The sequence below is a fragment of the Macrotis lagotis genome, chromosome 1, assembly GCF_037893015.1.
Source record: "Macrotis lagotis isolate mMagLag1 chromosome 1, bilby.v1.9.chrom.fasta, whole genome shotgun sequence".
NCBI lineage: Eukaryota > Metazoa > Chordata > Mammalia > Peramelemorphia > Peramelidae > Macrotis > Macrotis lagotis.
In genome coordinates, this window is record NC_133658.1 from 127,822,846 (window position 1) to 127,836,139 (window position 13,294).

General features: G+C 36.9%; 1 protein-coding gene across 5 annotated transcripts in view; it reads right to left on the reverse strand.

The window, feature by feature from the left end:
* Positions 1–7,523: 7,523 nt before the first annotated feature.
* The window catches only part of ANXA4 (annexin A4), a 64,370-nt gene continuing 58,599 nt past the window's right edge, over positions 7,524–13,294 (reverse strand). For all 5 annotated transcript variants that reach the window (XM_074207754.1, XM_074207762.1, XM_074207764.1 and 2 more), the window contains one exon: positions 7,524–9,204. In XM_074207754.1, coding sequence (XP_074063855.1) covers positions 9,145–9,204 — 60 coding nt within the window. In that variant the 3' untranslated portion in view covers positions 7,524–9,144. The remainder of the gene's footprint in view (positions 9,205–13,294) is intronic.

The window sequence follows — 13,294 nt, forward strand, 5'->3', positions numbered from 1 at the left end:
ATGGGATTAAGCTTCAAGGAACCTTAAAGATTATCCAGTCTAACTCCCTCATTTTACTGATTTCAGTATGATTGTCACAGACAGATGTTAGAAGTTCAAATTGCTGACCTGTTCTTTTGGCAAGGTGGAGACAGGATCTGACAAGAAGTAGAAAGATATGAGACATTCCAGTAATCCTATGAAGTAACTTGTCTCAAGACATTGTACCTATTGGGTCCTATCAGTGGTGTTCAATTCTATGTGACCCCATTTGGGATTTTCTTGGCTATTAAATGATAAGTCTTTTTTTCTTGTTTTTAGGTTTCATAACTTTCCTTTATAACAAACACAATGCTTCTCTTGACAAACCCTGTGTTGGAAGCGTAGGCCCTAGAGCTAACAGGAACCTTAGTGATCATTTAATCCAATTACATCATTTAATGAAAAACCAAAACACAGAAACTTAAATCAGTGACAAACTCCATTACACATGGTACCTGATATTTAATAAGTGCTTGTTGATTGGGTAAAATGTTCTTATGTCCATATGTTTACTTAAATAATGTGTCATTTTTATCAGTGTGGGTGCTCCTCTCATGAGTAGAAATCACAATTCTTTAATAAATTGCTTCATGATTTGCTATAGTTTCCCAGATTAGTCCTCTGAGATAGAAACACAAGTCTGCTCTGCAGCCCTCAGAGACAGGCAGTGTGATTTTAAGGAAGGAACACTAGGCTGACATCAGGAGTCTGGGGTTTGAATCCTACCCCTGCTACTAACTAGCTATCTTCTGAATCACTTCCTCTTCAGTGGCCTTTTCTGTAACATGGAGAAGGTTTGACTAAATAATCTCTGAGGTTCCTTCTAGCTGTGACATTCTATAACAATATAGTGGAAATCTTTTGTTTGTCCTTTCCACTCTCAAAATGATATCACCGGGGGGAATATATGTTCAGGCCTTAGAGAAATATCTATTTCCCTTCCCACTTTTCTCACCCCTACTCCCATTCCAGGGAGATCTGAATAATCATATCCAATTACCTATTAAGAAGAGACTGCCTCTGGGATGACAGGACCTGACAAAATCTCCCCAGGTTTCATCCTCCTCATTGGTGAAATGCAGAGTTGAATCATAGAGCAGGTTAGGATCTCATATGTCACTGAATCCAATCCTTTTATTTTATAAAGAAGAAGAAAACCTGGAGGCCAGCCCAGGTCTCATCATATCAGGTGCAGCTCTCTATCCAATTGTATGACCTCTGAGATGTTAAAATTCTTTTTACAGAGTTTGGTCTTAAGACAAATAGAAATTAGGTTAAACATATGTTTATTATTTCTCTAAGGCTCACAGATTACTCAATTAGTAATACAGCCAATTAGAAAACTGATGAAGCCAATTAGAAAACTGACTCAAAGTGAATTGAAGAATATTTTTATAGAAAATTAACATAAAATGTTTGGCAACAACCAATGAAATTACATATTCATTCATAAATATGTCACAATATGTACTATGGTTTCTTCCCCAAGTCATGATGTTTGCTTCATGACCCTACTGATAAGGATTCCATTAGGGAAAGGAAGGAATGCTTTATATAAATGTCCAATTCAGATGAGAGTAAGGCTCACTATCCTTTCCCTCCCCACCTTCTACTCCATTGCACAACCTTTTGCTTGCCTTTTGAAATAACTTACCGCATTATACCTCCCCCTTCCCCCTTTCTTCTCTCACCCATTAACTCCATTTTTTAAAACATTCCTTTAACTTCAACTCCTATATTAGTCTTATCTATCTATCTATCTATCTATCTATCTATCTATCTATCTATCTATCTATGCTCCTTTTAACTGCCCTAATAAATGAGAAAGTTTATGACATCAATATCATCTTCCCCTGCAGGAATATGAGCAGTTCAACATCACTTAAGTCCCTTATGATTTCTTTTTCATGTTTACCCATTTATGCCTCACTTGAGTCTTGTATTTGAAATTTTTTGTTCAGCTCCACTGGTTTCATGAGGAAAGTTTGAGAGTCCTCTCTTTCACTCAATGTTCATTTTTTCTCCCCAAGTGTGTTCAGTTTTTCTAGGTAATTGATTCTTGATTTTAATCTAAGTTCTTTTGCCTTCCAGAATGTCATATTCCAAGCCCAGCAATCCCTTAATGTAGAAGCTACTAAATCTTGGGTTATCTTAACTCCATGATAATTGAAATGCTTTTTTCTGGCTGCTTGTAATATTTTCTCTTTTCCTTGAGAACTCTTGATATTTGGCTATTTACCTGTTGGGATCCCTTTTAGGAGGTGATTGGTGGATTCTTTCAATTTTTCTTCTACCTTCTGCTTCTAGAATATCAGAGCAGTTTTCCTCGACAATTTCCAAAAAAAAATGTTTAGGCTCTTTTTCTGAACATGGCTTTCAGGTAGTCCAATAATTTTTATATTATCTCTTTAGGATCTATTTCTCCAGTCATTTTTTTTTTTAGTTTAGTTTTTTGGGGTTTTTTTTGCAAGGTAAACAGCGTTAAGTGGCTTGCCCAAGGCCACACAGCTAGGTAATTATTAAGTGTCTGAGGCCAGATTTGAACGCAGGTACTCCTGACTCCAGGGCCAGTGCTTTATCCACTACGACACCTAGCCACCCTATTTAAGGAGTCCTCTTGTTCCCAAGGATGAAAATATTCTCCAGTCATTTTTGCAATGAGTTATTTCAAATTTTCTTCTAGTTTTTCATTCTTTTTATTTTTTTGTTTCTTGATTTCTCACAAAATCACTAGTTTCCTTTGCTCCATTCTGTATTATTTTCTTCAGAGAGCTTTTGTATCTATCTCCTTTTCCATTTGGCCAGTTCTACTTTTTAAGCATTCTCATTTGACCCAGTCTGGTTTTTAAGATGTTATTTTCTTCAGTTTTTCTTTGTATCTTCTTCACCAAGATACTGACTCAGTTTTCATGATTTGCCTCATCCCTCTTATATATACACTCTTCCAAATTTTTCCTCTATCTCCCTTACTTGATTTTCAAAGTCCTTTTTGAGTTCTTCCATAGCCTGAGCCCAATTAATATTTTTCTTGGAGGCTTTGGAAGTAGAAGCTTTGACTTTGTTATCTTCTTCTGAATGATCTTCCATATTACCATAGTAACTCTCTATGGTCAGATTTTTTTTCTGTTCTTTGCTCATTTCCCCAGCCTATTATGTGATTTTAACTCTTTGTTAAGTTGGGATTCTGCTTCCAGGGTGGAGGGTGCATTGTCTCAAGCTTTTGAAGGTTTTTGCAGCTATTTTCAGAGCTACTTTTCAAGTTTTCAGTTCTTTCAAGTTCTTATGAGATGTTATAATTACCTATGCTCTGGACTTTGGGTGACCATAAGCACTCCCCTCTGCACTCCACTGGTGCAGAAAGCTCCTTTTCCTGGGACTGGGACCCAGATCTGAGTAAGAGAAAAACAACAGAGTACTGCCTCAGTAATGGTAAAGAGGTCCTGTGATCTCCATCAGACCGCCTTACATGGACTGAGCTCTGGAAGCTGCTGATGGTATTCATTCAGGCCGCCCCCCCCCCACCCCCCCCCCCCCCCCCCCCCCCCCCCCGGCCTGCTCAAGCTCTGCTAGGGTTTGGTCTGCATGGCAAAGACCTGCACTGGACTATGCTTCAGGCTCATCCTGGTGCAGAAAAACTTTTCTGCTAACCTTCCAAGTTGTCCTTGGTAATCCCAGGGCTGAGAAGTCTGGAAAATGCCACCACTATCACTGAGTCAGCCACCTCAAAGTCTGTTCCTGTTTACTCCCCCTACTACTCTGCACTCCTCTCTCATTCAGGGGAGCAAATCCTTCCCCCAGGTCTTCCAAGTAATCTTGGTTTGGAAAATTCTTCCACTCAGTCTTTTTGTGGGTTCTGCTACTCTAGAATTGGTTAGAGTCATTATTTAAGGGTATTTGGAGTGGTTTTGGGGAAGAGTTTGAGTGAGTCCCTGACTTTATTCCACCATCCTGGTTCTGCCTTGCCACTGAGTGGTCTCTTAGGGGACTATATTGAGCTCTAGTTTCAACTTTTTAAATCAAATAATTTCATTAAATGTTTAAGTAAAGGAAGTTGCTTTCTATAAGCATTTATTAAGTAAGCACTAAGAGAAATGGTTATTAATAATCAACTTAGGAATATCCACAATTCCCCTTTTTTGTAAAGTCCTTTTTTCAAAAAGTTCAGTCTCTGAAAGTACTGCTGATAATGTGATTGGATTAACTTTCTTAATATTGTTATTGTTTGTCCTTCATTCTTGTAAAAGACTATGAGTGAGGGAGGAGCTGTGTTAAGTCACCAAGATCCCTTTCTCCTCCAGAGCCATCTGAGTGCAGTGACCAGATATGAATCAGGATGACTGGAGATGGCCTGGTTGTGAGGCAGAGTTAAGTGACTTGCACAGGGTCACTAGCTAGTAAGGGTCTGAGGTCACATTTGAACTCAGGTTCTTCTGATTCCAGGGCCTCTGTCACCTAGCTGTCCTAATTTTCTAAAAAATTTTGTTCTCCATCCAAGTGGGATGTGCTCTACTTGGGTTTGGATGGAGATAAATGTTTTGAATAGATTGCCCAAGATGGGAATAACTTGGAAGTAAATAACACAACCAGAGTTCATTAGAATAGGTCCCATTCTTCATTGTAATATTGTCTTGTTAACTTCTAAGCAGTCAGAGTTGCTTGCTGTCCTCAGGAATACCCCTCTTCCAAGGATATAGAAACTGTCATGCATTTCTTGACAAGCAGCCAAGATTGTTTGTAGCATTTGAGAGTACAATTCACTTTTTTTTAAGTTAATATTTTATTGAAGCTTGCCTAAATATCTCTTTATCACTTCTCAGTGATTCTTCCAGCCCCAAAGAATGAAGTTTTATAACAAAGTTAAGAAAATACATTAATTCATTGGCTATGCCTTATTGTGAACCTTATTGTCCATGATCTCTCTATGGGAAGGGGACAGACATGATTCAGTATCAGTTTTTCACTTTATGGATAATAGATCTTCATCCCCTTGTGTGGATTGTAAAGCCAAATCCTTTTTTTTTTTGAGGGGGGTATTTTTTTAATATTTTATTTATTTCTCCAACTACATGCAATGGTAGTTTTCAACAATCTTTTTTTTCAAGGTTTTGAATTTTATATTTTCTTCCTCCCCCTGACAGAAAGCAATTTAATATGCTATAAATGGATAGCCCTACTAAACATAGAAACATATTATTCATGCCATTCGCCTTTTATTAAAATGCTAGCATTAATAATAAAATGACTAATTTTCCAGAAATTATGTCTCTTGAATTTTTTAAATGCCATACCTGGTGAAAGAATTGGGGGTTAGGATAACAAGTGGTTATTTATGGAATTGAGTGAATCACATCAACTCCATCTTGTGACTCAATTCTAGAGCTAGCTCTGTTTCCTTTCTATTCAATTTTGAGAATAGTCCTGCTCTGTCTTGGGGAAAAATTTTATTCAATTTTGATAATTGAGAGAAAACCTTAGTTATTGTTTGACCCTAGTCCTGTGTGGCTGGGAAGTTGGACTAGCTCTCCTTGCTGCTTGGAGACCCTTAACCAAGGATTTAAAGTCATACTAATGAAACCATGTCAGATTCAAAGACTGATGAAAGGAGTTTGCTCATAATTATACATCTTAAACAAACCATATATCTAATTTGAAAACTAGTGTCATGCTGATCAGTTATTCTGTGTTTAATTGTTCACAGACACTTGGGGAGAATAAAAAGAATATGTACAAAATGAATACAAATTATCATGGAGAGGGGCTGAGGAGAAGCAGGGATCTGGTGATGCCAAATGGTGTTTGAACTGAGTTATGAAGGAAATCTGGGACTCCAAGAAGGGGAAATGAGGAGTGTTCTAGGCATGGGGAACAGTCAGTGCAAAGGCAGAGAGTTTAAGACATGGAGTGTTGTGTTTAAGAAGCAGCACAAAGAGGAGTAAAGTATAAAAAGACTGGAAAAGATATTTAGGGACCAGGCTGAGAAGAGATTTTTAAAGTTGATTTTGGAGGTAATAGAAATCATTGGAGTTTACTGAGCAAGAGAGTGACAATTTAGTAAAGTTAACCTAGTGACACTGAGGAAGGACTTTAGGGTGATCAATAAGGAAGTTTATATGGTAGTCTTGGAAGGGACGTTTCTTAGATACCTCTCATGTTATGAGAGAACTGAAGTCCATTGAGGTTAAATGCATTTGTCCAAATTCATACAGATGTTATCAGAAGTGGGATTTGAACCCAGATCCTTTGATTCTAGAATCCCTTCATTTTTTTGTCGTACTTACACTGCTCTTTTGTTAGTTTTTTCCAAATGTTCCGAGAGGGGCTATAAGCATGGGGAGAAATATCCCCAAAATAACCCAGGCCCACTTTTTTTGGTGAGTGACTGACAAAGGGGTAACATTTAAACCTTAGTAGCAGGGGAGGAGTTCATTTTTATGGTAACATAGGGCTTTGGGACACAGTCAACTTAGTCCTTAGCCTTTGCTGCACTAGGATAGAGGTGTCAGAGGTAATCTGAGACTGGAACCAAATTAAAATGTAATGGAGAAATACTTGACAAAAATACAGTAAAATATAGATAATATTACATTGGAAAACTAAGTCAATATGCAGTGAACTTGAATATGCAGGACCCCTCTAAGCACAGGTCAACTACAAGCCATATATGGCCTTGGGGCTACTGCCACCAACTCTGCCAGTTTCCCCCACTATTTTCCACCCTGGCAGTAGGATGGGAGAGGTGGCTGCCACTGGCTGGGTATACTGCACCCACATATAACTGGCTTAGCAATTACATGCTTTCAGAGTTTCTGCACCATTAGTCTCTATTATTAGCAGAAATGATTAACAATTTACCATAAATACATCAGCAGCTTAGGTATTTTGATTAGGCTTCTGTCACTAAATTTTAAAAATCATTGATTTCTACCTTTCCAAAGTATAATAAGCAAATGTGATGGATTAAAAAATTTCCCAATTCACAATAATTATTCAAAGACTAAATTAGGTGCTTTAGTGGGTGTATTATTTCTTTCAAACTACTTAGTGATTATTTGACGCTCCTGAGAATTTATTTTCACACCATTGACTATCTAAAAAATTTGTCTTAAAATTTGCCACTCTTTTAAAAAATTTTTTATTTAAGACAAAGGGGTTAAGTGACTTGCCCAAGGTCACACAGCCAGACAATTATTAAATATCTGAGGTCAAATTTGAACTCAGGTCCTCCTGATTTCAGGGCCAGTGCTCTCTCCACTACATCATCTAGCCACTTATATTTGTGTTTTCTTGACAAAAATACTACATAAGTTTGACGAATGAACTAAGACAAACAAGGTTAAGAAACTCTATCTGGTACTCTATCCACTGCACTACCTAGCTGTCCCCTGTCAATCCTAATAGTAGTTAAATATGGCACAGCAGCTCCAAAAACTTTTATTTTTTTGTAAGAAACAAACAAAATCTAGGAACAGAAAACTAATCCAGAAGAAAAAGATTACTCTCAGTTATAAAGATACAATGTTTTTATTAAATTTACACAGGAAAGCCATAAATGACATTTAAATGAAAATAATTTCTATGTTAAAATATCAAATCATAAAAGCTAGACAGCTGCACTAGATGTAGAGTCCAAAGGCACTATGTAGAAACAGAATTATTATAGATCATAAAAAGGGAGAATAAGGCAGCTCTGTCAACAAAATTTAGCTCATTAGCCAGGTATAGGACCACCTCTGCACATCTTGTTTCTTCAGTGCTGCAATTAGTGTGAGGAAAATAGGGTTTGGTCCTAGGAAACTAATATCTAGGAGAGTATGCTTCTTCCCTAGTAGAGACTATGGTCCCATTGCTATACCCCATGGTCTATTACAGTGCCCATGGTTCCGGTATGGCTGTCTCCTAGACTCACTTTCCTCCCCAACTCTTTAAGAGAAAAGGGGCAGATGACATCTGTGGTTGGGTGGTCCCCTATGCTACCATTGCCACCAAATTTTTATATTTCAGGAAAAGAAATCACCAGTTAGGCCTCTGAGATTGACATCTGAATAAAATCTTCATTTTTTGTGGGCATAAAACATCCTGCAGAACATTAGTCATTTGTTTCTAATTACAGAATGAAGTGACAGACAGAAGCACACTCAGAATTTAACTTGTTCATCATATTCTCAGAGAAAAGCAGGTTTTTTTTTAATTGTGGACAAGTCTAGAAGTAAATAATTTTTATTTGTGATACTATTGTTACTGGACTGGAAGTTTCCCAAACTAAATACATTTGAAATTTGAGCTTTTAAAATCAAACACAATAGATAAGATTTTTTAACATTTTGAGCTGATGTTTCTGATCTAGGCCAGTTTGATAATCCTCTCCCTACCTTCCATACTGTTGCCAGACTTATTGCAGACATAATCCAGCACTTCCATTGTAGCTCAAAACCCCTACCCTCAAGGGATCCACCAGCCTCAACCTCCCCAAGTAACAGGGATTATAGGCAGGAGTTATCATTTGTGACCCTCAGATCTGTTATTGCTAGAATCATCATCTCCATCATAAAAACAAGAGTAGATATGTGAATATTCTTTTTCTACAGTTATTTAAAGAGATAAAATGGTGGGGGTTTTTTACCAACATGATAGCAAATTTTAAAAAGTTGTTAGCCAGGCAAAGCAGTAGAGTTTAGGAATAGGACTAAGGGTTGTGAGGCGGAGGTGATGTGAAGCTGTAGGAAGACTGTCTATCAAGCCTTCAATCTTCTTTTACGTGGACAACCACCAAGAAAATTTCAAACAATAATAAATGGTGATGTAAAAAAATTATCAATAAAACATTTTAAATAAAAGTAACATTGAATGTTCTCATTTCCCTAGAAAGAACATTGAGAAAAATCTTTTGAAAGTTGTTTGAGTTAATAAACTTAAAAATAAGAAAATCTAGTTCTAACTGTATAGAAAACACTGAGCAATAGCTGATCACTCATATTAAAAGGTAACTACACTGTTTTTAATCAACAATAAGCATTTTAAATGAATTCTGAACAGCCTTATAGAAAAATGAAGCCAAATAATAATAAAAACAGCCCAAATCTTAGGTTCTTGATTCATTTCAATCCAGTGTAGATAGAATGAACATTAATCATCACCTCCACAGAGTATGAGCAGAACCTTTCTGTAATCTCCTGATGTGTCATCCTAGAAGAAATAATGCCATAGTTAGAAAAATGGTATTTCCTTGAAGTATTTAGACAGTTTCTGACTTAAATAATATTACTTGTGACAGCCACCAGAAGGGCCTGGTCTTCTAGCCTCATAGCCCAATCAGTGCTCAGAAACTCTTCCTTCTTCATTACTTCAGACTAGAATCTTCTAATTCCTCTTGGACCACTGTTCCCTATAATTTTTCCTCACTGATTCTCCATCCAAGGTAGGTGGAGAAATTAATGAAAATCCAGCCAGAATGACCAATAAGGAAGCTATTATAATAGTTCATGGAGTGCTAGATGGCACAGTGGGTAGAGCACCAGCTCTGAAGTCAGGAGTTTAAATCCGGCCTCAGACCCTTACTGTGTGACCTTGGACAAGTCATTTAACCTTGATTGCCTCACATCCAGGGGCATCTCCAGTTGTCCTGTTTTATATCTGACCACTGAACCCAGACAGCTCTGGAGGAGAACATGAGGCTGGTGATTTTGAACAGCCTATCTTCATTTAAATCTAATTCACTTTCATCTCCCTGATGTCATTGTCCTCTCCAAGAATGAAAGACGAATAACAACAACAAACTGAGCCCACTGCTTATGAGGCATATTTGGTCCAAGAAGACCAAATGATCATTCCTTTTATTAATACTATGTTAGTATAATTATTATTTTTTTTTAGGTTTTTGCAAGGCAAATGGGGTTAAGTGGCTTGCCCAAGGCCACACAGCTAGGTAATTATTAAGTGTCTGAGACCAGATTTGAACCCAAGTACTCCTGACTCCAAGGCCGGTGCTTTATCCACTACGCCACCTAGCAGCCCCTAGTATAATTATTAAAGTGATAAATTAGCTAGAAACTATGTCTCTTGAGTTTTTAAAGATCACAATTTCCTCATACTAAGGTGGAAAAACTCTGAATTTGGAGTCAAAGGGTCCTGACTATGTTCAAATCCTTAATCTAACACTTTAAATAACCTGGGCTAGTTACTTTTCTTCTCTATGCAATGTGAGAAGATCAAGAAGTTGTGTTTATAAATGAAAGCTGGGATAGCATATGGAATTTTCTACTCTATGAAAGAAGAGGTTAAATTTGATAATCTCTAAGTTGCAGTTTAATATATCTTAATATTATCATCTTCATTTCTCAAAATATCCTTTCTTCCTCCCTTACCCCTGAACCATCCTACATTTATTTTAAAATAAAGAAATTTTTAAAAAAATTAAGGAAAACTAAACAATACAATCAAACAAATCTGTCAGTACATTCAGGGTTCTATATCTATAGACTTTTTTTTTGTACAAAGAGTAGAGTGAGGTTCCCTTTCATTTCATTTCATTTTCAGGACTTACTTTGGTCATTACAATTAATTAACAGGGTTAAGTTATGGAGCTTATATCCTTTTAAATTATATTCTAAGTTGGGAGCATGCAAGAAAATGTGTAACAGCTGGCTTTCTGGAGTTTAACCTGCATTATTAACATTTTGTCCAACATTTTCTTAAGTCTAGGCAATCAAAATAATAAGTCATGTCCTAGTTTGAAGTTTGCTATAAATACTCAAAAATGGTTCTAGTCCCTGTGCTCTCTTTATTGCCATCTCTATCTTCTCTCGAAGCATATCCACAACTGACAGATTTTAGGGTTTCAAAGTGAAGGTTCTGCCAACAGATTATTACAAAATTATAAGATTTTGCAAACTAGTTAACAGTCCATCTTGGCATCACCCTTGGCAGCTACCTTTCTCCATTTTTCAAGAAAATCAGAAGTTTGCTGACCAAGGCACCTTCTGAACTCCCTTTGTCTGCTCTGTTGGAATAATTAATTTCCATTGCTTATAACTTTTTGTTAAAGAATGGTATGATAGGAATAGATGATGAGCTGGCCACTTGGTAAGGTAGAGGAGTAACAGATTGGATAGTCAGAACATTCCACAAGTCCCCTTGAGATGTTCAGGAGAAAGTAAGGAAGGATGATCCATCACATTGAATGGATCCTCTGTATCGAACTTATGTGAGGACATAGGTAAGATTGGACATAGGACAAAGGATGTAAAGATATGGATATGGATAGTTTGAGATCCTCATTGTTAGAAGGAGCTTCCAAATTGGGATCACAGATCTGGCCATCTGAGTATTTGAGTAAGTCATTGTGTCTATTGTTTTCTTTGGTTTTGCTTATTCCAATCTATCCCAGTTTCTTATGGCATAATAATGTTCCATTACCTTCATGCATCATAATTTGTTTAAGCATTCTCCAACTGATGAGCATCTATTTTGTTTCCTCTTTTGCATCTACTTTGCTTTTTGCTACCAAAAAAAGCTTACAAGGAATATTTTAGTGTTGATAGAACATTCTTTCTCTGACTTCCTTAGAGTTCAGGCCTTGTAGTGGGGTCTCTGTGTCAAAAAGTATGGGTATTTGATCACCTTTTAATAAATCATAATTCCAAATGATCTTCCAGAATAGTTAGTTAAATCAATTTATAACTACATACATTGTATTACCATGCCTCTAATTCGTCAGCTCCCTAACACACTATTTCCATCTTTTGTCATCTTTTGTCATCATGCTTTATGGAATGTATGGTTTAACCTCAAAGTTGAAACTTTTAACTCTTAAAAAGCAGCTTAGTAAATGATATTTTCTACCTAAATAAATAAGGTAAGAAATCCACCTCATATTGCAATAGTAAAAGCTGCAAATTTAGAAAAGACATGCAGGTTTATTAATTCAACAAAGATCTAGGTTAAGGGGCGGCTAGGTGGCACAGTGGATAAAGCACCAGCCCTGGAGTCAGGAGTACCTGGGTTCAAATCTGGTCTCAGACACTTAATAATTACCTAGCTGTGTGGCCTTGGGCAAGCCACTTAACCCCATTGCCTAGCAAAAACCTAAAAAAACAAACAAAAAAAAAAACAAAAAAAAAAGATCTAGGTTAAAACTCCTTATTTGCTGCCTCTCCAAATTGTCAGTCATATCCAGAAGACTTAATGAAGTCATCTAAATCATTAACCCTAACCTGAAGTTGAAGATCCAGTAATAAGTAGCATTGACGAGTACAATTCATTTTTAAAGTCCGCCTTTGGCTTCTCAGATCCACTGGATCAAAGGATTTAGAGTTGCAAGAGACCTTAGAGATTATTTAGTCCATTATCATTGTTTTTCAAGATGTGGAAACCAAGACCTAGTTAAGTTAAATTACCAAGGCCACAGAGGTAGCAGAACCAGAATTTCAAACCAGGTTCTCTTAACTCCAAATCTAGTGCTGTTCTCTTTCCATTCCACCATACTGGCTTTCAAGCAAGTGACCAGGTGGGAAATAAAGATCTGATATGACTAAAAAGCTATTCAATATTCATAGTAATTCATAGTAATCAGTACCACCACATCTTCTCCCAGTGTCCTCTGCCTAATTTACTTTCCTCTCTATTTTAAATAATGCCTTTATTTTCAAAGAAGAAAGCAATAACAAACCAGATTGGTTAGCAAAACTCGTCAGTAGGTAAATACGGGCCTAATTTATGTCATCCTACATTCTGCTTCTCCAAAAACACTAAGGTATAAATTTTGCACTGCCTTCATACACACAAGAATGATTATGCAGATAAATCAAACATTCTGTGAACTCTTCCACCTCCTGTTTCTAACCTTGCCAAGTCTTAAGAATCTGGGGGAAGGAAAAGACTGAGAAATTTCCGATAATTTCTCTTTCTAGACTGCCTGTCCTGGTCAGACCACACCTGAAATATTGCGTCCCTTTCTAGGGACTGCAGTTCATGATTATCAATCAACAAGCCTTTATAAAGTACCTTCTAGATATTCATAGCACTGAGCTAAGCACTGGGTATACAAAGAGAGTCAAAAGACAGTCCCTGATCTCAAGGAGTTCACAGGCTAATGGTGGAGACAATAAAAAATAACTATGGATAAACAAGATATTCATATCTATTTATCTATCTATGATAAATTGGAGATTATCAATAAGAGGCATTAACAAGGCTACAAATATGGTCAATTAGAGACCATGCCAAAGGAGGATCAATTGAAAGAACTTTGACTATTCTAAAGAAGAGAAAACTTGGC